The 25,117-nt window shown below is 45.1% G+C and overlaps 1 protein-coding gene across 2 annotated transcripts in view; it reads left to right on the top strand.

Moving 5' to 3' along the window:
* COL15A1 (collagen type XV alpha 1 chain) overlaps window positions 1-25,117 on the top strand; it is a 1,189,398-nt gene that overhangs the window by 549,401 nt on the left and 614,880 nt on the right. For both annotated transcript variants that reach the window (XM_069730463.1, XM_069730464.1), the window contains exon 12: window positions 5,849-5,905. In XM_069730463.1, the coding sequence (XP_069586564.1) occupies window positions 5,849-5,905 (57 nt within the window). The remainder of the gene's footprint in view (window positions 1-5,848; window positions 5,906-25,117) is intronic.

Genomic DNA, 25,117 nt, shown 5'->3' with positions numbered 1-25,117 from the left:
GAGAAACTGGACAACAACTTTTGGGGTCAAATTTCTCCTGTTACCCTTGGGAAAATAAAAAATTGCGGGCTAAAATTCATTTTTGAGAAAATAATTTTTTTTTTTAATTTTCATGGCTCTGCGTTATAAACTTCTGTGAAGCACTTGAGGGTTCAAAGTGCTCACTACACATCTAGATTAGTTCCTTTGGGGGTCTAGTTTCCAAAATGGGGTAATTTGTGGGGGATCTCCAATGTTTAGGCACACAGGGGCTCTCCAAACGCGACATGGTGTCCGCTAATGATTGGAGATAATTTTCCATTTAAAAAGCCAAATGGCGTGCCTTCCCTTCTGAGCCCTGCCGTGCGCCCAAACAGTGGTTTACCCCCACATATGGGGTATCTGCATACTCAGGACAAACTGGACAACAACATTTGTGGTCCAATTTCTCCTATTACCATTGGCAAAATAGGAAATTCCAGGCTAAAAAATCATTTTTGAGGAAAGAAAAATTATTTTTTATTTTCATGGCTCTGCATTATAAACTTCTGTGAAGCACCTGGGGGTTTAAAGTGCTCAGTATGCATCTAGATAAGTTCCTTGGGGGGTCTAGTTTCCAAAATGGGGTCACTTGTGGGGGAGCTCCATTGCATAGGCACACAGGGGCTCTCCAAATGCGACATGGTGTCCGCTAACAATTGGAGCTAATTTTCCATTCAAAAAGTTAAAAGGCGCGCCTTCCCTTCCGAGCCCTGCCGTGTGCCCAAACAGTGGTTTACCCCCATATATGAGGTATCGGCGTACTCGGGAGAAATTGCTCAACAAATTTTAGGATCCATTTTATCCTATTGCCCATGTGAAAATGAAAAAATTGAGGCGAAAATAAATTTTTTGTGAAAAAAAAGTACTTTTTCATTTTTACGGATCAATTTGTGAAGCACCTGAGGGTTTAAAGTGCTCACTAGGCATCTAGATAAGTTCCTTGGGGGGTCCAGTTTCCAAAATGGGGTCACTTGTGGGGGAGCTCCAATGTTTAAGCACACAGGGTCTCTCCAAACGCGACATGGTGTCCGCTAACGATGGAGATAATTTTTCATTCAAAAAGTCAAATGGCGCTCCTTCCCTTCCGAGCCTTACCATGTGCCCAAACAGTGGTTTACCCCCACATGTGAAGTATCGGTGTACTCAGGAGAAATTGCCAAACAAATTTTAGGATCCATTTTATCCTGTTGTCCATGTGAAAATGAAAAAATTGAGGCTAAAAGAATTTTTTTGTGAAAAAAAAGTACTTTATCATTTTTACGGATCAATTTGTGAAGCACCTGGGGGTTTAAAGGGCTCACTATGCATCTAGATAAGTTCCTTGGGGCGTCTAGTTTCCAAAATGGGGTCACTTGTGGGGGAGCTCCAATTTTTAGGCACACGGGGGCTCTCCAAATGTGACATGGTGTCCGCTAAAGAGTGCAGCCAATTTTTCATTCAAAAAGTCAAATGGCGCTCCTTCCCTTCCAAGCCCTGCCGTGCGCCCAAACAGTGGTTTACCCCCACATATGAGGTATCAGCGTACTCAGGACAAATTGGACAACAACGTACATGGTTCAGTTTCTCCTTTTACCATTGGGAAAATAAAAAAATTGTTGCTGAAAAATCATTTTTGTGACTAAAAAGTTAAATGTTCATTTTTTCCTTCCATGTTGCTTCTGCTGCTGTGAAGCACCTGAAGGGTTAATAAACTTCTTGAATGTGGTTTTGTGCACCTTGAGGGGTGCAGTTTTTAGAATGGTGTCACTTTTGGGTATTTTCAGCCATATAGACCCCTCAAACTGACTTCAAATGTGAGGTGGTCCCTAAAAAAAATGGTTTTGTAAATTTCGTTGTAAAAATGAGAAATCACTGGTCAAATTTTAACCCTTATAACTTCCTAGCAAAAAAAAATTTTGTTTCCAAAATTGTGCTGATGTAAAGTAGACGTGTGGGAAATGTTATTTATTAACTATTTTGTGTCACATAACTCTCTGGTTTAACAGAATAAAAATTCAAAATGTGAAAATTGCGAAATTTTCAAAATTTTCGCCAAATTTCCGTTTTTATCACAAATAAACACAGAATTTATTGACCTAAATTTACCACTAACATGAAGCCCAATATGTCACGAAAAAACAATCTCAGAACCGCTAGGATCCATTGAAGCGTTCCTGAGTTATTACCTCATGAAGGGACACTGGTCAGAATTGCAAAAAACGGCAAGGTCTTTAAGGTCAAAATAGGCTGGGTCATGAAGGGGTTAAAAACCAAAAAAAAAAAAAAAAACTAAGCTTTCTGTGGCCCACAATTTGAGAGAGATGGCACAGACAGGACGGGCACAGAAGCACAAAGGCCAACATTAATCTCCCACTATTTTTTTTTTTTTCAGGGAGAATTTAAAAACCAAAATAAAAAAAAACAGACACTAGGCTTTCTGTGGCCCACAATTTGAGAGAGATGGCACAGACAGGACGAGCACAGAAGCACAAAGGCCAATATTAATCTCCCACTATTTTTTTTTTTCAGGGAGAATGTAAATACCAAAATAAAAAACAGACACTAGGCTTTCTGTGGCCCACAATTTGAGAGAGATGGCACAGACAGGACGGGCACAGAAGCACAAAGGCCAATATTAATCTCCCACTATTTATTTTTTTTTCAGGGAGAATTTAAATACCAAAATAAAGAAACAGACACTAGGCTTTCTGTGGCCCACAATTTGAGAGAGATGGCACAGACAGGACGGGCACAGAAGCGCAAAGGCCAATATTAATCTCCCACTATTTTTTTTTTTTCAGGGAGAATTTAAATACCAAAATAAAGAAAAAGGCCAATATTAATCTCCCACTATTTTTTTTTTCAGGGAGAATTTAAAAACCAAAATAAAAAAAAACAGACTCTAGGCTTTCTGTGGCCCACAATTTGAGAGAGATGGCACAGACAGGACGGGCACAGAAGCATAAAGGCCAATATTAATCTCCCACTATTTTTTTTTTCAGGGAGAATTTAAAAACCAAAATAAAAAAACAGACACTAGGCTTTCTGTGGCCCACAATTTGAGAGAGATGGCACAGACAGGACGGGCACAGAAGCACAAAGGCCAATATTAATCGCCCACTATTTATTTTTTTTTCAGGGAGAATTTAAATACCAAAATAAAGAAACAGACACTAGGCTTTCTGTGGCCCACAATTTGAGAGAGATGGCACAGACAGGACGGGCACAGAAGCACAAAGGCCAATATTAATCGCCCACTATTTATTTTTTTTTCAGGGAGAATTTAAATACCAAAATAAAAAAACAGACACTAGGCTTTCTGTGCCCCAAAATTGGAGCGAGATGGCACACACAGGACTGGCACTCTAGCAGAAATGCCAATCTTAATCTCCCACTATTTTTTTTTTATTAGGGAAAATTAAAAAAAAATAAAAATAAAAAAAATAAAGGATTATAGATAGTGTTGAGCATTCCGATACCGCAAGTATCGGGTATCGGCCGATACTTGCGGTATCGGAATTCCGATACCGAGATCCGATACTTTTGTGGTATCGGGTATCGGTATCGGATACATAAAGATGTGTAAAATAAAGAATTAAAATAAAAAATATTGATATATTTACCTCTCCGGCGGCCCCTGGACTCAGCGCGGGTAACCGGCAGGCTTCGTTGTTCAAAATCAGCGCATTTAGGACCTGAGAATCACGTCCCGGCTTCTGATTGGTCGCGGGCCGCCCATGTGACCGCCACGCGACCAATCACAAGCCGCGACGTCACCGCAAGCTATTAACGCGCTCATTTTAAAAAATGAGCGCGTTAATGGCTTTCAAAGACGTAGCGGCTTGTGATTGGTCGCGTGGCCGTGACCAATCACAAGCCGCGACGTCACCGCAAGCTATTAACGCGCTCATTTTTAAAAATGAGCGCGTTAATGGCTTTCAAAGACGTAGCGGCTTGTGATTGGTCGCGTGGCCGCGACCAATCACAAGCCGCGACGTCACCGCAAGCTATTAACGCGCTCATTTTTAAAAATGAGCGCGTTAATGGCTTTCAAAGACGTAGCGGCTTGTGATTGGTCGCGTGGCCGCAACCAATCACAAGCCGCGACGTCACCGCAAGCTATTAACGCGCTCATTTTTAAAAATGAGCGCGTTAATCACTTTCAAAGACGTAGAGGCTTGTGATTGGTCGCGGCCACGCGAAAAATGTTTCAATGCTTTTTCCCCAGTTTTAGAGATCACAGAAACTGTATGACTGAGAAATGGAAGCCTCAAATTTTTGTAAAAGTTTATCAGTTTTAGAGATCATATAATTGTTCACAGAACATGTAACACTGTATGACTGAGAAATGGAAGTCTACAAAATTTTGAAAAGCTTTTTAGCAGTTTTAGAGATCACGGTAATGTTCATAGACCATATAACATTGCATATCTAAGAAATGGAAGACTGCAACATTTTTAAAAGCTATTTCTCAGCTTTAGGGATCACAGATATGTACTTCACACTACGGATGAGTATATGGCTGATAAATTTAGTCCATGAAAATGTTTCAATGATTTTTGTATGTTTTATGTAACACGAAAAAGGACCTCAAAGCAAGTAATACTTGATGGATCAAAATATATTAAATTTTTTCAACCGCCACAAAAAAACTGCAGCTATATATTTGCAAAATCACTGCAGAGGCCTAATTCTTGTCTGTACAGACTGGAATTTGTCACTTTCCCTGCTCCTGAGACTCTCTCTCCCTCAGCTAAATGCAGATTGTATATGATACAAACGATTAGCCCTTAGAAGGGCTGTTAGTAAGATGGCTCATCTTCAGCACCAGAATCAACACTACAGGCCTCTGATTCATTATACTGTGCACACAGGCCTAGACAAGCACTCTCTCCTTCCAATGTGAAGAGTCACAGAGCTGTAACATGGCATCAGTGTGCCGAGGCTGGCGGTGCCTGTCCTTTTGTAATCCCTGATGATGTCAGATGGCCAGCCAATCACAGTAATGCCACAGTCAAGAAGACTACAGCATTAGAGTGGCTCACAGACAATCCCCTCATGCTTATTGGCTGTGTAACAGGCACCAATGATGCAGGGCGGGGATTAGAGTTTTACATTGAGCACTGCCCATTACTCGACAAGTAACAAGTCGCCAAGCATGTTCGTTCATCCGCAAGTGTTATTGTAAATCAGAATTATATTTAAGGATGTCAAATGGAAGCTGAATCTTTGCAGAGAATTCTCTATACCAGCCCAGTTCATTCTTTTCTACACCCATCAGTGCAGCACCAGAATATTCCAGCCCTGTGGTGTTTCATTGATTCTGAGTGGCAGAAGAATATGCTTTGACTAAGCTTTCACTGGGGAACTAACTACACAAAGGGATGCTAGTTGTATTATGACTTCTATTAATTATGGACAGCCCTAATTGTGAACATAGTACATTTTTAGTACATTTATGTCAATGCAACATAGTACTAATGAACATACTATAGTTTTGTTTTATGGTAACATTGCATCTGCAAATCATAAAAGACAAGCAATATTGCTGACATTTATTAAGTGCATTTTGGCAAGTTTGACATTTTGGAAGAAATTGTGGGTAACACAAATAGGAATTTTATCTAACAGTCTATAGGAAGCTGTGTGTCAGTGTTATGGTAATGCTTCAGGGTTGCTGTTATGGTACCAAAAGGCAGCAAGTATCAGCTGACATGGAAAAACTGGGATAATATGCTTTTAGGTGAAACAATACGTTTAAATTATTTTATCCTATCCACAGTATTGACACAATGCGAGTTCTATTTGTTTTTTTTGTGCCTAATTTGATATATTTTCTTTGTTTTAGCGAACTGATGACACTGAAGGTTCTGCAAGCGGAGATATTCCTGGAGCAGGTCAAACTGTAAGAAACAATATAACTTTTTTTTATTTTTTTTTATGTTAAAACAAAAAATCATGATCATCCTTTTGGTTACATGTAGCAATGAGCGAGCCTGCTAAACACTACTCGCTGCTCACCCGAGCATCGCAGTGCTCACGATGCTCGAAACCCATCGAGTATTTCCGGCTCGATGGGAGTTTGAGTCACCGCCCTGCATGTTTGGCGCTCTTTAAAGCGCCAATCAGCATGCAGGGATTGTCTGCTACACACTGTAATGCCGCAGCCATGTTGGTTGTGGCATTAGTGATTTGCTGGCCACCGCCTTGCTCGTCACAGTCAGCTCCGCAATAACGCAGTGTAGGGACAGTTGCTGCTGAGATAGGGAGAGATTTTCAATTTTATTAGTTAGTGTGGGTATACCATCTGTAATACACAAATCCTTCTCAACCAACAGTCCTTCTGAGTACTAATCATGGTGTATATAGATATCATTGCAAGGCAGGCGGTGTATGTGGGATGGGTATATACAGGTCCTTCTCAAAAAATTAGCATATAGTGTTAAATTTCATTATTTACCATAATGTAATGATTACAATTAAACTTTCATATATTATAGATTCATTATCCACCAACTGAAATTTGTCATGTCTTTTATTGTTTTAATACTGATGATTTTGGCATACAACTCCTGATAACCTAAAAAACCTGTCTCAATAAATTAGCATATCAAGAAAAGGTTCTCTAAACGACCTATTACCCTAATCTTCTGAATCAACTAATTAACTCTAAACACATGCAAAAGATACCTGAGGCTTTTATAAACTCCCTGCCTGGTTCATTACTCAAAACCCCCATCATGGGTAAGACTAGCGACCTGACAGATGTCAAGAAGGCCATCATTGACACCCTCAAGCAAGAGGGTAAGACCCAGAAAGAAATTTCTCAACAAATAGGCTGTTCCCAGAGTGCTGTATCAAGGCACCTCAATGGTAAGTCTGTTGGAAGGAAACAATGTGGCAGAAAACGCTGTGCAACGAGAAGAGGAGACCGGACCCTGAGGAAGATTGTGGAGAAGGACCGATTCCAGACCTTGGGGAACCCGAGGAAGCAGTGGACTGAGTCTGGTGTGGAAACATCCAGAGCCACCGTGCACAGGCGTGTGCAGGAAATGGGCTACAGGTGCCGCATTCCCCAGGTAAAGCCACTTTTGAACCATAAACAGCGGCAGAGGCGCCTGACCTGGGCTACAGAGAAGCAGCACTGGACTGTTGCTAAGTGGTCCCAAGTACTTTTTTCTGATGAAAGCAAATTTTGCATGTCATTCGGAAATCAAGGTGCCAGAGTCTGGAGGAAGACTGGGGAGAAGGAAATGCCAAAATGCCTGAAGTCCAGTGTCAAGTACCCACAGTCAGTGATGGTGTGGGGTGCCATGTCAGCTGCTGGTGTTGGTCCACTGTGTTTCATCAAGGGCAGGGTCAATGCAGCTAGCTATCAGGAGATTTTGGAGCACTTCATGCTTCCATCGGCTGAAATGCTTTATGGAGATGAATATTTCATTTTTCAGCACGACCTGGCACCTGCTCACAGTGCCAAAACCACTGGTAAATGGTTTACTGACCATGGTATTACTGTGCTCAATTGGCCTGCCAACTCTCCTGACCTGAACCCCATAGAGAATCTGTGGGATATTGTGAAGAGAAAGTTGAGAGACGCAAGACCCAACACTCTGGATGAGCTTAAGGCCGCTATTGAAGCATCCTGGGCCTCCATAACATCTCAGCAGTGTCACAGGCTGATTGCCTCCATGCCACGCCGCATTGAAGCAGTCATTTCTGCCAAAGGATTCCCGACCAAGTATTGAGTGCATAACTGAACATTATTATTTGTTGGTTTTTTTGTTTGTTATTAAAAAACACTTTTATTTGAATGGATGGGTGAAATATGCTAATTTATTGAGACAGGTTTTTTGGGTTATCAGGAGTTGTATGCCAAAATCATCAGTATTAAAACAATAAAAGACCTGACAAATTTCAGTTGGTGGATAATGAATCTATAATATATGAAAGTTTAATTGTAATCATTACATTATGGTAAATAATGAAATTTAACACTATATGCTAATTTTTTGAGAAGGACCTGTAGATATCAGTGCTAGGCAGGCAGGCATTGTATGTGGCAGACTTCATTGCATATAGCAAGAGGGTCTATGCGAGTTCTGTCTGCTGCTGCTGCCTATTACAAATATGTACATACATAAAAGCCCATTTCCAGCGCGCAGTCTTTTACATCACACCCGCTCCCAGCAGTCAGGTGCAAAGGTGTACTCCGGTCAGAAAGTGCTTCTCCCAGCAACAATGGTGACAGTCCAGACAGTTACGGCCTGGACACGCAAGAGAGACCACTATTCTGGTTCATCTTCCTACACTCCCACCATGCCGAGTGCCCGGAGACAACTGTTCTCACACTTGGACACTCTGAAGAGCTGTTCACTTTTCCATTTATAGATTCGGGACTCTTGCCCAGTCCACTTGAAGTGGGGCAAGAGGAGATCACATGTAGCGATGCCCAAATATTTGAGCAGCCATGGTTACACGAAGGCGACGGTGGGAACGTGTCACAACAGGTGGACGATGGTGAGACACAATTGCCAGAAAGTCAGGAGGATGACCAGGGTGCAGAAGTGGAGGACGAAGTGGTGGATGATATAGTAACTGACCAAAGCTGGCAGGAGGACATGCAGAGCGAGGGCAGCAGCACACAGGGGGATGGAGGTGTAGCACCCAAAAAAGCAGGAAGAAGCAGTGTGGTGGCCATAGACAGAAGGTGGGCAAATGTTCCCAGTAACACCAACACGATAGAAGTTGACAGTCCAACTGTTAGGTCTTCCTGAGTCTGGTTGTTTTTTAAAGACTCTGCCGATAACCCCAAAAAGGCCATTTGCACCACCTGCCAGGTCAGCATCAGTAGGGGTTGCAAAACTACCAGCCTGACCACCACCAGCATGATCAGGCACATGGCGGCAAAGCACCTGACTTTGTGTGGCCGAACCCCAGGGTCCAGGAACAGTGTCTGTGGGTGACACCACTGCTTCTTCCGCTGTTGTGCATGCAAGCCAATCCCCTGTCCATGGTGCATGCGAAGATGCCTCCTGCCCTGCACCTGTCGTTGCACCCACTCAACCAGCGCCATCAACAAGCATGTCCACATCCTTGTCCCAGCGCAGCGTTCAGTTGTTCATACCCCAGTCCTTGGAACGCAAGCGTAAATACGCAGCCAATGCCCTACAGGCCACACTACTAAATTCACACATTTCTCGACTGCTTGCGCTCGAAAAGTTGCCTTTTAGGCTCATGGAGACGTAAGCTTTCTGCAACCTGATGGCGGTGGCCGACCCTCAGTACTCTGTCTCCACCCACCACTATTTCTCCCGGTGGGCCGTCCCCGCATTACACAAGCACGTGTCCCACAACATTAGCCATGCCCTCAACAATGCTGTTACTGGGAAAGTCCACCTAAACATGGACACATGGAGAAGTGTTTGTGGGCAGGGACCATACATCTCGCTGACAGCACACTGGGTTAACATAGTGGAAGCTGGGACCCAGTCAGACCTTGGGATGGAACACGGTCTATCAACGCCAAGGATTGCAGGCCCTATATCAATCAGGGTTGCCCCCACAGTCTACAACTCCTGCACCTCCTCCTCTTCAGCTTCCATCTCCGAAATGACCATATCAATCACAAGCTGGAAGCACTGCAGCACTGCCTCAGCCAAGCATCAACAAGCTGTGCTGAAGAGTTGAGGACAGCTCTGAAAGAGCAGGCAGCTCTGTGGAGGACACCACTGAACCTACAACCAGGCATGGTCGCGTGTGACAATGGCCGGAACCTGGTGGCGGCTCTGAGGCTAGGAGAGCTTACACACATACCATTCCTGGCCCATGTGCTTAACCTCGTGGTTCAGTGTTTTCTCAAAACCTACCCAAAGCTGCTGGATCTGCTTGTCAAACTACGCCACCTGTGTGCCCATTTTAGAAAGCCATCTACAGCTTCTGCTGCCCTTGTCGTGCTAGGGGCGCGTGTGTGCACCTATGGAGAAAGATATGGGTAAGATTATATGATGGAAACCCTGGTCTTTTGTATATAAGGGGGTCTCTTGCTATGCGGTCTTTGACCAATCTGGATTTGTGGGATGTGTATCTCCCTATACTGATGTAGTAGTAAGGAGACTACAACTATTTTGGATACTATGCACTGGCACTTTATCTTTGAAAGAATGGCTGTGTTGACCTCCTTCCTTTTACCGCTATACCCATGATCTTATTCTGTGGTGCTACACATTTTTATATGGGTGCATCTATACCTTATACTCAAATTGCGCTGTTATTGATAACTGAACCTTGACTTTTATGTAATTGTAATTTATGGTAAACTTTCTATCTGTAACAAAATAAAATATATTTGTTTTTAGTACCCCCCTCTTTTTTGTGTGACTGTATGCTTCAAATTATGTTTTTGATGATGCTGGGAAGCATCACAGGGTATTATCCCAAGTACCGTATATACTCGAGTATAAGCCGAGATTTTCAGCCCAAAATTTTGGGCTGAAAGTGCCCCTCTCGGCTTATACTCGAGTCAAGGTGGGTGGCAGGGTCGGCGGGTGAGGGGGAGACGGCGCTGAGGCATACTTACCTAGTCCCAGCGATCCTCGCGCTGTCCCTGCCGTCCCACGGTCTTCTGTGCTGCAGCTTCTTCCCCTCTTCAGCAGTCACGTGGGACCGCTCATTACAGAAATGAATAAGCGGCTCCACCTCCCATAGTGGTGGAGCCGCCTATTCATTCCTTTAATCAGCGGTGCCGGTGACCGCTGATAGAGAAAGAAGCTGCGGCACCGAAGACCAGGCAGAGGGACAGCGCGAGGATCGCCAGAACTAGGTAAGTATAGCATATTCACCTGTCCTCGTTCCAGCCGCCGAGCGTCGCTCCATCTTCCCGGCCGGCGCCTCCATCTTCCCGGCGTCTGCGCTCTGACTGTTCAGGCAGAGGGCGCGATGACGCATATAGTGTGCGCGGCGCCCTCTGCCTGATCAGTCAGAGCAGAGACGCCGGGAAGATGGAGGCGCCACGACCGGACGCGGGGAGCTGCAATCAAGGGAGGTGAGTATGTGTTTTTTTTTTTTTATTGCAGCAGCAGCAGCGGCGGCGGCAGAGATTTATGTGGAGCATCTATGGGGCACAGTGAACGGTGCAGAGCACCGTATATGGCACAGCTATGGGGCACAATGAACGGTGCAGAGCACCGTATATGGCACATCTATGGGGCACAGTGAACGGTGCAGAGCACCGTATATAGCACATCTATGGGGCACAGTGAACGGTGCAGAGCACCGTATATGGCACATCTATGGGGCACAGTGAACGGTGCAGAGCACCGTATATGGCACATCTATGGGGCACAATGAACGGTGCAGAGCACCGTATATGGCACAGCTATGGGGAAATATGAACGGTGCAGAGCACTGTATGGCACAGCTATGGGGAAATAATGATCTATTTTTATTTTTGAAATTCACCGGTAAATGCTGCATTTCCACCCTAGGCTTATACTCGAGTCAATAAGTTTTCCCAGTTTTTTGTGGCAAAATTAGGGGGGTCGGCTTATACTCGGGTCGGTTTATACTCGAGTATATACGGTAGTTTTTCTGGATTGTTTCCGAGGACTACTATTATGGTATCTGTTTCTGAGATTTTATATTTCCTTGCCGTGCTTCAGCAGCATTTGCTCACTGACTGGTGTATAATGTCACCACACATTGGAACTCTACACTGCAGATGTTGGAAAGGATTTGTGAGCAGAAGAGGGCAGTTGTTGACTCCCAGCATCAACAAGGCCGTCGGTGTTCAGTTTAGACTCCACACATAAGACCTCAGAATTGGACATGGATGTCAGACATATGTACCATCCTCCAAAACTTTGAGGGATCCAAAAAGATGGTGAGCGGCGATGACGCCATAATTAGCATCACCATCCCGCTTCTCTGTGTTCTGAAATGCTCTCTGCTCACAATCAAAGAGGATGCATTGCAGGCGGAGCACAATGAGATGGAGCAAGGAACCATACAGGGTGATTACACACAGCCCAGCCTCATCTCATCCCAACGTGGATTGGGTGACAATGAGGAAGAGGAGGAGGAAGAACAGGAGCTAGTTTAATGCGTTGTAGACGGTACTGTAAGCACAACTGTCATACCGTCTGTTCAGCGTGGATGGCCTAAGGACAGGTAGGAGGAGGAGAGCATGGTCAGTCATCCTCTTGGTGAGGACACTGAAGTCATGCCTGTTAGCAGTCTGACATGCATGGCTGAGTTTATTTTACGCTGCCTTTCCCGTGACCCTCGCATTCTCAAAATTTTGGGTGACAGTCATTACTGGTTGGTGACACTTCTAGATCCACGCCACAAGGAGAACTTTCCATCTTTTATTCCAGAGGCAGACAGGTCTACTACTGGGGCAGTATCAGAGGGCCTTTGTTGCGGAATTATTCAAAAAATTCCCATCTGAAAACTCTGGCGGCAGAGGTTACAATTCGTTGGACAACCAAGGAGTACAGGCGAGAGAGACACAACTCTAATCCAGCAGAGGCAGGGGAACACTGGCAAAGTTCTGGGAGTTTTCTCAGACCCTCCCATCGCACTTGCCTTGAGGCGTGGGGTACTCTCACAAGGAGTGCAAAGTTTTTGAACACAGACAATTGGAATACATAACCAGTCTATAGTGACATCAATTTCATTCCCCTATTATATGTAAACTAGATGGTGGCCCTATTCTAACGCATCGGGTATTCTAGAATATGCATGTCCACGTAGTATATTGCACAGCCCACGGAGTATATTGCTCAACCACGTAGTATATTGCTCAACCACGTAGTATATTGCCCAGCCACATAGTATATTGCCCAGCCACGTAGTATATTGCCCAGCCATGTAGTATATTGCCCAGTCATGTAGTATATTGCCCAGTCACGTACTATATTGCCCAGCTATGTAGTATATTGCCCATAGATGTAGTATATTGCCCAGCCACAAAGTATATTGCCCAGGCACATAGTATATTGCCCAGGCACATAGTATATTGCCCAGCCACAAAGTATATTGCCCAGCCACGTAGTATATTGCCCAGCCACATAGTATATTGCCCAGGCACATAGTATATTGCCCAGCTACGTAGTATATTGCCCAGCCACGCAGTATATTGCCCAGTGACGTAGTATATTGCCCAACCACATAGTATATTGCCCAGCCACCTAGTATATTGCCCAGCCACATAGTATATTGCCCAGCCACGTAGTATATTGCCCAGTCACGTAGTATATTACCCAGCCACGTAGTATATTGCCCAGCCACGTAGTATATTGCCCAGTCACGTACTATATTGCCCAGCTACGTAGTATATTGCCGAGCGACATAGTATATTGCCCAGTGGCATAGTATATTGCTCAGCCACATAGTATATTGCCCAGTCACGTAGTATATTGCCCAGTCACGTAGTATATTGCCCAGTCATGTAGTATACTGCCCAGTCACATAGTATACTGCCCAGTCACGTAGTATATTGCCCAGTCACATAATATATTGCCCAGGCACGTAGTATATTGCCCAGCCACGTAGTATATTGCACAGCGACGTAGTATACAGCACAGAGCCACGTAGTATACAGCACAGAGCCACGTAGTATACTGCTCAGTCACATAGTATACTACACAGTCACATAGTATATTGGCCAGTCATGTAGTATATTGCCCAGCCACGTATGTAACAGGTTAAAACAGACTTAAAATAAAAAATAAACATATACTTACCCTCCGAAGAGCCCCTTGTAGTCATTGTGCCTGTGTGCAGTGCATGCAGAAGCTTCCGGTCCCAGGGCTGGTATGAGCGCAGGACCTGTGATGACATCGCGGTCACATGACCGTGACGTCATTGAAGGTCCTTCTTGCATAGCATCCTTTGCACTGGAACTTGCCGCTTGCACTGCCGAGGACAACGCGACGTCGGAGGGTGAGAATAACGTGTTTTTTTTTAATTATTATTATTATTTGTAGCATTAGATTTTTTTACTATTGATGCTGCATACGCAGCATCAATAGTAAAAAGTTGGTCACACAGGGTTAATAGCTGCATTAATAGAGTGCGTTACACCGCAGCATAACGCGGTCCATTAACGTTGCCATTAACCCTATGTGAGGGCTGACTGGAGGGGAGTATGGAGCGGGCACTGACTGCGGGAAGGAAGGAGCGGCCATATTGCCGCTGGACTGTGCCCGTTGCTGATTGGTCGTGGCAATGGTCGTGGGCGGTTTGCCATGACCAATCAGCGACTTGGATTTCCATGACAGACAGAGACCGCGACCAATAAATATCTGTGACAGACAGACAGACGGAAATGACCCTTAGACAATTATATAGCAGATACCAAAAGTAATATATGAATGGATAGGACCATATCCGACCAACTGCATATTAACTTGGAATAAAGCGTACAACAAAAAGCAGTCAAAAAGTCCAAATATAGAAATGTGCAAAAATACTTTATTAATATTAACAGGTAAGAAAAACAGCAAGTGTGAACTTCCCCATGCCAGAATCCAGCACAAACAAAAAGACAGGCAGGGACATAGGTAGCACTGCTTCTATCTAACACCCATGTTATAGTAGCAAGAATATAAGCGCAGATAGAGCCTATGGTAATAAGGTCATATTAGACCAATAGCATGGGCATTTTACAGAGTACTGTTAAATACAAGTTTGAAAAGTATACATAATGAAGCAGATTATCAAGCCACACATGCCCGCACAACTCCCTTCCACCCCAACGCGTGTTTCTGCGAGTACCTTCCTCAGGGTTTATCTATATCCCACTTCCCAGTTCTGGTTTGGAATTTGCAGCTTTCTGGCGCCTCTCAGGTCAGATTAGGTACTGCACCTAGGGTAATTAGTGGCCAGAAAGGCTGCCTGCTATGTACTGGCTATTGGACATGCTGCAGCGAGGGCTATATAACTACTCCCACACAGGCGGAAACAATAATAATCAACGCAGCCATCGCTGCAAAGATTCCCAATTGCACAGAACAAGGTATGCTGCCACCAGCTCCGATTAAACGGGTCTGAAGCCAACCAAAATCAGTAGTGCAATTCACTTCAGAGGACGCACAGTCGTATAGAGCAGAAGAGACAAGCTAGCTATTAAATATTTTACTCCATTCAAAATTAGGCAGTGTTTATAAAATATAAAAAGATATTAGAAAGGAGACGATTCATATATACATTACAGCTTACAAAATAAAATAGGTTTAACGGAAGAAAAACACACAGGTTATGTCATGATATCATCTTGGCTGGCCTGTGGCTTAGGAGGATAAATACATCCAGATGCATGGAAACAGCTTGAAGAGCTGTTAGCTGCTTCCCGGGCCAAGACTGAAGGCTGGGCTAAGAGTATATTGTCTTATACTTCTCAGCTTGTGACATCACTAAAGGGCTGGTTAATGATATGCATTGAGGCTAGTTCTTTTCATTTTTCCAAGGTTTCAGACAAAAGAATTCCTGAGTGAGAGGGAAAGGACCACTAGTGGCTTTGCAGGATTGGTCACCTGCAGTTTAAAGCCACACCCTGCTCACACACTAGGTTCAAGTTACACAGTATCTGTGCTCAAGCTTTGCCTTTTGGATGGAGGAATGCAGAGGGGGAAGAAGAAGAACAAGGGGGTCGCAGCTGCATTGTGAGAGTGTGCAGAAAGTCTTCCTTCTGAAACTAACCTCACAATATGACATTCTTTGGCATTATCGTGACAGGGGGCGCCAAATTTTTGTCAGACCTTTCATTTACTGAATAGGTGAACAGTATGGGAGACCCACTTCACAATAATGGGAAAATTGTTTTATGATGCCCTCCTCCACGTCTCTTCCAAGGGGTATTGAGCTACATCCACATTTGGGCCAGCTCAAGCATTCACTGCATAGACAAACAGTAGGGGAGACCCACATCCTTTTGGGCATTTGCCTCCTGTTGGGACCCCCAGTATGGAGTGGGCTGTTTTCCCCTGGAACCTTTCATTCCCATGTATTTCTCGACCAGTTGATCAACATTCTGGGGATCACCCTTGGCAATCCCAAGTCTATAAGGGCCTTGGCAGGGAGTGCACAAACCGGTCCATCACCACCCGTTCTACCGTCTGGGCAGGCATAGAGTGTCCTAGCTGCAGCCACTTCTAGACCAGGTGCACCAGGTCAAACATTTGGGAGCGCGATGGTTTGTCCTGGTGATACGCCCAATGGTGAACCCGCTAGGCCCTTGGAGTCCTTGTTACCCCCAAGCGTGCAAGAATCTCTATGTTTTAGCTTGCCATACTCTTTAGCTTCCTGCAAAGCTAAATCATAGTATGGAAAGAGGAAAAATAAGCCAGCTCACCCGTGATGCATAAACCAATCTTCGGGAGCACAGACCCGCTGTGTCCAGGCGTGTAAAGTCAAAAAAAAGAAGGAATGTCCAGCTTCACCGAATGGTCATGATTAAGGGAGCTTAGTCTCCAGAAACGCGTTGAGATTCTTACCCATATGGTTCGTGCTGAAGTCTGTATCCTCCATGTTTAAAGTTTGTAAATAAAGAAAGTTCTTTTTTACGGATTCGGTGAAGCTGGACATTCCTTCTTTTTTTAAATCATAGTATGCTTTCTGGGGTTCCACCGTCAAGTATGGCATCACTACCTGTGCCCACTGCTCTGGCAGGGGTTTCTCCCTCACGGCAACCCTTTCAAACAGGAAAGCATGAACATTGCAATTCTCCATTGCAGATTCTTCAGCCTCAACAATGCAGTTCTCCACTGCACGTTTCTTCTGCTTCAACATTGAAATTCTCCACTGCAGGTTCTTTAGCTTCAATATTGCAATTCTCCACTGCCGGATCTTCAGCATCAACACTGCAATTGACTTCAGGTTCTTCAGCTTCAATATTGCAATTCTCCACTCCCGGGTCTTCAGCCTCAACACTGCAATTGACTGTGGGTTCTTCAGCTTCAAAATTGCAATTCTCCACTGCCAGGTCTTCAGCCTCAACACTGCAAGTTTCAACTGCCCGGTCTTGAGCCTCAAAACTGCAATTCACCAATGCAGGGTCTTCAGCCTCAACACTGCAATTCTCCAATGCAGGGTCTTCAGCTTCAACACTGCTATTCGCTAATGCCGGGTCTTCAGCCTCAAAACTACAATTCGCCATTGCCGGATCTTCAGCCTCAACACTGCAATTCGCCACTGCCGGGTCTTCAGCCTCAACACTGCAATTCGCCACTGCCGGGTCTTCAGCCTCAACACTGCAATTCGCCACTGCTGGGTCTTCAGCCTCAACACTGCAATTCGCCACTGCCCGGTCTTCAGCCTCAAAACTGCAATTCTCTAATGCAGGGTCTTCAGCCTCAACACTGCAATTCGCCACTAACAAGACTTCAGCCTAAACAATGCAATCTAGTGTATAGGCAAACAGTATGGTAGTACCAACTTTCTAGTAATGGGAACATTGCTTTCAGGTGGCACTCCTGCACGTTTGTTCAATGGGTTATTGGGGTGTATCCACATTTGGGGCAGATGTTGAATTCTCTGCATAGGCAAATTTTTTGGGAGTATCAACTTTTTAATAATGGGAGCATTGCTCTCTGGAGGCCCTTCTCTACGTCTCTTCAAAGGGGTATTGGGGTGGGTCCAAATTTTGGGCAGCCCTGCCACTCACTGCATATGCAATAACCGTATAGGAGACTGTTATGACCTGGTGGTCAGGACAATAATGGACCTGATGGTTAAGAGCACACGGAATGACCTGATAGTTTCTGATAATAAAGGACGAGCTCTGGGACGTGGGAACTCTGCTGACCGCAATCCCTAATCCTATCAAACACACTAGAAATAGCCGTGGATTGCGCCTAACGCTCCCTATGCAACTCGGCACAGCCTAAGGAACTAGCTAGCCCCCAAGATAGAAAAATAAAGCCTACCTTGCCTCAGAGAAATTCCCCAAAGGAAAAGGCAGCCCCCCACATATAATGACTGTGAGTAAAGATGAAAATACAAACACAGAGATGAAATAGATTTAGCAAAGTGAGGCCCGACTTACTGAACAGACCGAGGATAGGAAATGTTACTTTGCGGTCAGCACAAAAACCTACAAAAAGACCACGCAGAGGGCGCAAAAAAAAGACCCTCCGTACCGACTCACGGTGCGGAGGCGCTCCCTCTGCGTCCCAGAGCTTCCAGCAAGCAAGACAACAATAAAAATAGCGAGCTGGACAGAAAAATAGCAAACCAAAGAAATACAAGCTGGAACTTAGCTTCTGCTGGGAAGACAGGTCACAAGAACGATCCAGGAGTGAACTAGACCAATACTGGAACATTGACAGGTGGCATGGAGCAAAGATCTAAGTGGAGTTAAATAGAGCAGCCAGCTAACGAATTAACCTCATCACCTGAGGAAGGAAACTCAGAAACACCCACCAGAGGAAGTCCATGGACAGAACCAGCCGAAGTACCATCCATGACCACAGGAGGGAGCCCGACAACAGAATTCACAACAGTACCCCCCCCCCTTGAGGAGGGGTCACCGAACCTTCACCAGAGCCCCCAGGCCGACCAGGATGAGCCAAATGAAAGGCACGAACCAGATCAGCAGCATTAACATCAGAGGCAAAAACCCAGGAATTATCTTCCTGACCATAACCCTTCCACTTGACCAGGTACTGGAGTTTCCGTCTCGAAACACGAGAATCTAAAATCTTCTCCACCACATACTCCAACTCCCCCTCAACCAACACCGGGGCAGGAGGATCAACGGATGGAACCACAGGCGCCACGTATCTCCGCAATAACGACCTATGGAACACATTATGGATGGCAAAAGAAGCAGGAAGGGCCAAACGAAATGACACAGGATTGATAACCTCAGAAATCTTATACGGACCAATGAAATGAGGCTTAAACTTAGGAGAGGAAACCTTCATAGGAACATAACGAGACGACAACCAAACCAAATCCCCAACACGAAGTCGGGGACCCACACAGCGCCGGCGTTTAGCGAAACGTTGAGCCTTCTCCTGGGACAATGTCAAATTGTCCACCACATGAGTCCAAATCTGCTGCAACCTATCCACCACAGTATCTACACCAGGACAGTCCGAAGACTCAACCTGCCCTGAAGAGAAACGAGGATGGAAACCAGAATTGCAGAAAAACGGCGAAACCAAAGTAGCCGAGCTGGCCCGATTATTAAGGGCGAACTCAGCCAACGGCAAAAAGGACACCCAATCATCCTGATCAGCAGAAACAAAGCATCTCAGATATGTTTCCAAAGTTTGATTAGTTCGTTCGGTTTGGCCATTTGTCTGAGGATGGAAAGCCGAGGAGAAAGACAAATCAATGCCCATCCTAGCACAAAAGGATCGCCAAAAACCTCAAAACAAACTTGGAACCTCTGTCAGAAACGATGTTCTCCAGGATACCATGTAAACGAACCACATGCTGGAAAAATAATGGCACCAAATCAGAGGAGGAAGGCAATTTAGACAAAGGTACCAAATGGACCATCTTAGAAAAGCGATCACAAACCACCCAAATGACCGACATCTTTTGAGAGACGGGGAGATCCAAAATAAAATCCATAGAAATATGCGTCCAGGGCCTCTTCGGGACCGGCAAGGGCAAAAGCAACCCACTGGCACGAGAACAGCAGGGCTTAGCCCGAGCACAAGTCCCACAGGACTGCACAAAAGAACGCACATCCCATGACAAAGACGGCCACCAGAAGGATCTAGCCACCAAATCTCTGGTACCAAAGATTCCAGGATGCCCAGCCAACACTGAACAATGAATCTCAGAGATAACTCTACTAGTCCATCTATCAGGGACAAACAGTTTCTCCGCTGGGCAACGGTCAGGTCTATCAGCCTGAAATCAGGGGAGATGGCAGACAAAATTACCCCCTCTTTGAGAATACCCGTCGGCTCAGGAACACCCGGAGAGTCAGGCACAAAACTCCTTGACAGGGCATCAGCCTTCACATTCTTAGAGCCCGGAAGGTACGAAACCACAAAATCAAAACGGGAGAAAAATAACGACCATCGAGCCTGTCTCGGATTCAACCGTTTGGCAGACTCAAGATAAGTCAAATTCTTGTGATCTGTCAAGACCACCACGCGATGCTTGGCTCCTTCCAGCCAATGACGCCACTCCTCGAATGCCCACTTCATGGCCAACAACTCACGATTACCTACATCATAGTTACGCTCAGCAGGCGAAAACTTTCTAGAAAAGAAAGCACATGGCTTCATCACCGAGCCATCAGAACTTTTTTGCGACAAAACAGCCCCTGCTCCAATCTCAGAAGCATCAACCTCAACCTGAAACGGAAGCGAAACATCTGGCTGGCACAACACAGAAGAAAAACGACGCTTCAACTCCTGAAAAGCCTCTACAGCTGCAGAAGACCAATTGACCACATCAGCACCCTTCTTGGTCAAATCAGTCAACGGTTTAGCAACAGTAGAAAAATTAGCGATGAAGCGCCGATAAAAATTAGCAAAGCCCAGGAACTTTTGCAGGCTCTTCACAGATGTCGGCTGAGTCCAATCGTAAATGGCCTGGACTTTAACAGGGTCCATCTCGATAGTAGAAGGGGAAAAAATGAACCCCAAAAATGAAACCTTCTGAACTCCAAAGAGACACTTTGACCCCTTCACAAACAAGGAATTCGCACGAAGGACCTGGAACACCATTCTGACCTGCTTCAAATGAGACTCCCAATCATCCGAAAAGACCAAAATATCATCCAAATACACAATCAGGAATTTATCCAGGTACTCTCGGAAGATGTCATGCATAAAGGACTGAAATACTGATGGAGCATTGGAAAGCCCGAATGGCATAACCAGGTACTCAAAATGGCCCTCGGGCGTATTAAATGCTGTTTTCCATTCATCGCCTTGTTTAATACGCACAAGATTATACGCCCCTCGAAGATCTATCTTGGTGATCCAACTAGCCCCTTTAATACGAGCAAACAAATCAGACAGCAACGGCAAAGGATACTGAAATTTGACTGTAATTTTATTGAGAAGGCGGTAATCAATACAAGGTCTCAAAGAACCATCCTTCTTGGCCACAAAAAAGAACCCTGCTCCTAACGGTGATGACGACGGGCGAATATGGCCTTTCTCCAAGGATTCCTTTATATAACTCCGCATAGCGGCGTGTTCTGGCACAGATAAATTGAACAATCGGCCCTTAGGAAACTTACTACCAGGAATCAAATTAATTGCACAATCGCAATCCCTATGAGGAGGTAGGGCACTGGCTTTGGGCTCATCATATACATCCCGATAATCCGACAAAAACTCTGGAACTTCAGAAGGAGTGGAAGACGAAATAGACAAAAATGGAACATCACCATGTACCCCCTGGCAACCCCAGCTGGACACAGACATAGATTTCCAGTCCAATACTGGATTATGAACCTGTAGCCATGGCAACCCCAAAACGACCACATCATGCAGATTATGCAACACCAGAAAGCGGATATCCTCCTGATGTGCAGGAGCCATGCACATGGTCAATTGGGTCCAGTACTGAGGGTTATTTTTGGCCAAAGGCGTAGCATCAATTCCTCTCAATGGAATAGGATACTGCAAGGGCTCCAAGAAAAAACCACAGCGCCTAGCATACTCCAAGTCCATCAAATTCAGGGCAGCGCCTGAATCCACAAATGCCATAACAGAATAGGATGACAAAGAGCAAATCAGAGTAACAGACAATAGAAATTTAGACTGTACCGTACCAATGGTGGCAGACCTAGCGAACCGCTTAGTGCGCTTAGGACAATCGGAGATAGCATGAGTGGAATCACCACAGTAAAAACATAGCCCATTCCGACGTCTGTGTTCTTGCCGTTCAGCTCTGGTCAAAGTCCTATCACATTGCATAGGCTCAGGCCCATGCTCAGATAGTACCGCCAAATGGTGCACAGCTTTACGCTCACGCAAGCGTCGATCGATCTGAATGGCCAAGGACATAGACTCATTCAGACCAGCAGGCATGGGAAACCCCACCATGACATCCTTAAGGGCTTCAGAGAGACCCTTTCTGAAGATTGCTGCCAGGGCACATTCATTCCACTGAGTGAGCACAGACCACTTTCTAAACTTCTGACAATATATCTCCGCTTCATCCTGACCCTGACACAGAGCCAGCAAGATTTTCTCTGCCTGATCCACTGAATTAGGTTCGTCATAAAGCAATCCAAGCGCCAGGAGAAACGCATCAACATCACGCAATGCCGGATCTCCTGGCGCAAGGGAAAATGCCCAGTCTTGAGGGTCACCACGTAACAAAGAAATAATGATCTTTACTTGTTGAACAGGGTCACCTGAGGAGCAAGGTTTCAAGGCAAGAAACAATTTACAATTATTTTTGAAATTCAAGAACTTAGATCTATCACCAAAAAACAAATCAGGAATTGGAATCCTAGGCTCTGACATCGGATTCTGAACCACAAAATCTTGAATGTTTTGTACCCTTGTAGTGAGATTATCCATCCAAGAGGACAGACCTTGAATGTCCATGTTTACACCAGTGTCCTGAACCACCCAGAGGTAAAGGGGAAGAGAGAGACAAAACACACTGCAAAGAAAAAAAAATGGTCTCAGAACTTCTCTTATCCCTCTATTGAGATGCATTAGTACTTTGGGCCACCTGTACTGTTATGACCTGGTGGTCAGGACAATAATGGACCTGGTGGTTAAGAGCACACGGAATGACCTGATAGTTTCTGATAATAAAGGACGAGCTCTGGGACGTGGGAACTCTGCTGACCGCAATCCCTAATCCTATCAAACACACTAGAAATAGCCGTGGATTGCGCCTAACGCTCCCTATGCAACTCGGCACAGCTTAAGGAACTAGCTAGCCCTGAAGATAGAAAAATAAAGCCTACCTTGCCTCAGAGAAATTCCCCAAAGGAAAAGGCAGCCCCCCACATATAATGACTGTGAGTGAAGATGAAAATACAAACACAGAGATGAAATAGATTTAGCAAAGTGAGGCCCGACTTACTGAACAGACCGAGGATAGGAAAGGTTACTTTGCAGTCAGCACAAAAACCTACAAAAAGACCACGCAGAGGGCGCAAAAAAAGACCCTCCGCACCCACTCACGGTGCGGAGGCGCTCCCTCTGCGTCCCAGAGCTTCCAGCAAGCAAGATAACAATAAAAATTGCGAGCTGGACAGAAAAATAGCAAACCAAAGAAATACAAGCTGGAACTTAGCTTCTGCTGGGAAGACAGGTCACAAGAACGATCCAGGAGTGAACTAGACCAATACTGGAACATTGACAGGTGGCATGGAGCAAAGATCTAAGTGGAGTTAAATAGAGCACCCAGCTAACGAATTAACCTCGTCACCTGAGGAAGGAAACTCAGAAACACCCACCAGAGGAAGTCCATGGACAGAACCAGCCGAAGTACCATTCATGACCACAGGAGGGAGCCCGACAACAGAATTCACAACAGGAGACCCACTATTTAATAATGGGAACAACAAAGCATAGCCAGCTGATGGCCCTTTAAGAATAGTGAGCGCTGCCTGCTGGTCCTTTAAGAATAGTAAAGGACGACTGATGGCCCTATAAAAATAGGCTTTGTGACTTTCAGAGCCCCAACTTCATAATTGAAGCAGGATATGTCTGGTGATGTGTCACACACCACATGACCAGATAAGGTTGTAAAATATTATAATGACATTTCCCAGTGAATTCATTTGTCTTGGTTTAAAGCAACGTTAAAAGTGGAGAAACTCATCAAAAATGCTACGTGTGATCATAGCCCAAGGTGTGAAGGAGCATTTTTGTTTTTGGTTATTTATTTTGCCTTTATATGAGTCATTACCGTGGAAAAGATGTTCCTTAACATATTTATTGTGAGTCTCTAAAAGTGGCATAAGACTCTGACAACATTGTTCACAGCAGTGACCTGGAAATCAGAAATTCTTCCCTGGGTCTTCCCCATGATGTTCCCATGTAATTTTATTATTATTTATTATTACAGCGCCATTTATTCCATGGCGCTTTACATGTGAGGAGGGATGTACATAATAAAAACGGGTACAATAATCTTGAACAATACAAGTCACAACTGGTACAGTATGAGAGAGGACCCTGCCCGCGAGGGCTCACAATGTACAAGGGATGGGTGAGGATACAGTAGGTGAGGATAGAGCTGGTCGTGCAGTGGCTAATCTGAGCACTGTTCCCAAAGATTTCCACAATTTATAGTCACTCTATAGTCCCCGTAGGGGGGGGGGAGCAGTGGTAAAAATGCTCAAGATTCCCATAGACTTACTTGGGGCTTGTTGCTCGAGTCAAGCACCCGAGCTTTCCAATATGTTCGATCCGGGCAACGAGCCCCCGAGCATTGACAGAGAGGAGAAGCCAGGTAATAGTGGGGGTATAGGTGGATTAGTCAGGTAGCAGAGTTTAAGGTAGATTGGAGGGGAGCGAGAGTGTTAGAGGGGAGGCCACACAGCAGGAGGTTGCAGTAGTCAAGACGAGAGATGAGGGCATGGACTAGGGTTTTTGCAGATTCTTGGTGGAGGAATGTACGGATCCGGGAAATGTTTTTGAGTTGAATTTGGCAGGAAGTAGAAAGGGCTTGGATATGTAGTTTGAAGGAGAGATCAGTCAAGGATTATGCTGAGGCAATGAGCTTGTGGGACTGGGGAGAGTGAGCAGCCATTTACTTTAATGGATAGGTTTGTTGGGAGAGTCGAGTGAGACGGGGAAAGATGATGAATTCTGGTGGTCCACTGTGTCAAAGGCATAAGACAGGTCCAGGACAAGGAGGACAGAGTAGTGTCATTTGGCTTTGGAAGTCAGCAGGTCATTGGTGACATTAGTTAGGGCAGTTTCAGCAGAGTGATGCAGCCGGAAGCCAGATTGTAAGCGGTCGAAGATGGAGCAGGAAGAGAGGTGGGTGGACAGTTCAAAATGGACATGTTCCAGTAGTTTTGAGGCAAAGGGGAGAAATGATTTTGGGTGATAGCTAGAAACAGAGGATGGGTCAAGAGAGGGCTTTTTGAAGATAGGTGTGCTTGAGGCATGTTTGAAGCATGAGGGGAAAACACCAGTTGTTATTGATAGGTTGGAGATGG

Source organism: Ranitomeya imitator, chromosome 6 (assembly GCF_032444005.1).
Source record: "Ranitomeya imitator isolate aRanImi1 chromosome 6, aRanImi1.pri, whole genome shotgun sequence".
Taxonomy (NCBI): Eukaryota; Metazoa; Chordata; class Amphibia; order Anura; family Dendrobatidae; genus Ranitomeya; species Ranitomeya imitator.
The sequence above is the reverse complement of the archived record's forward strand: the minus strand, read 5'-3'. Positions and strand labels throughout refer to the sequence as shown.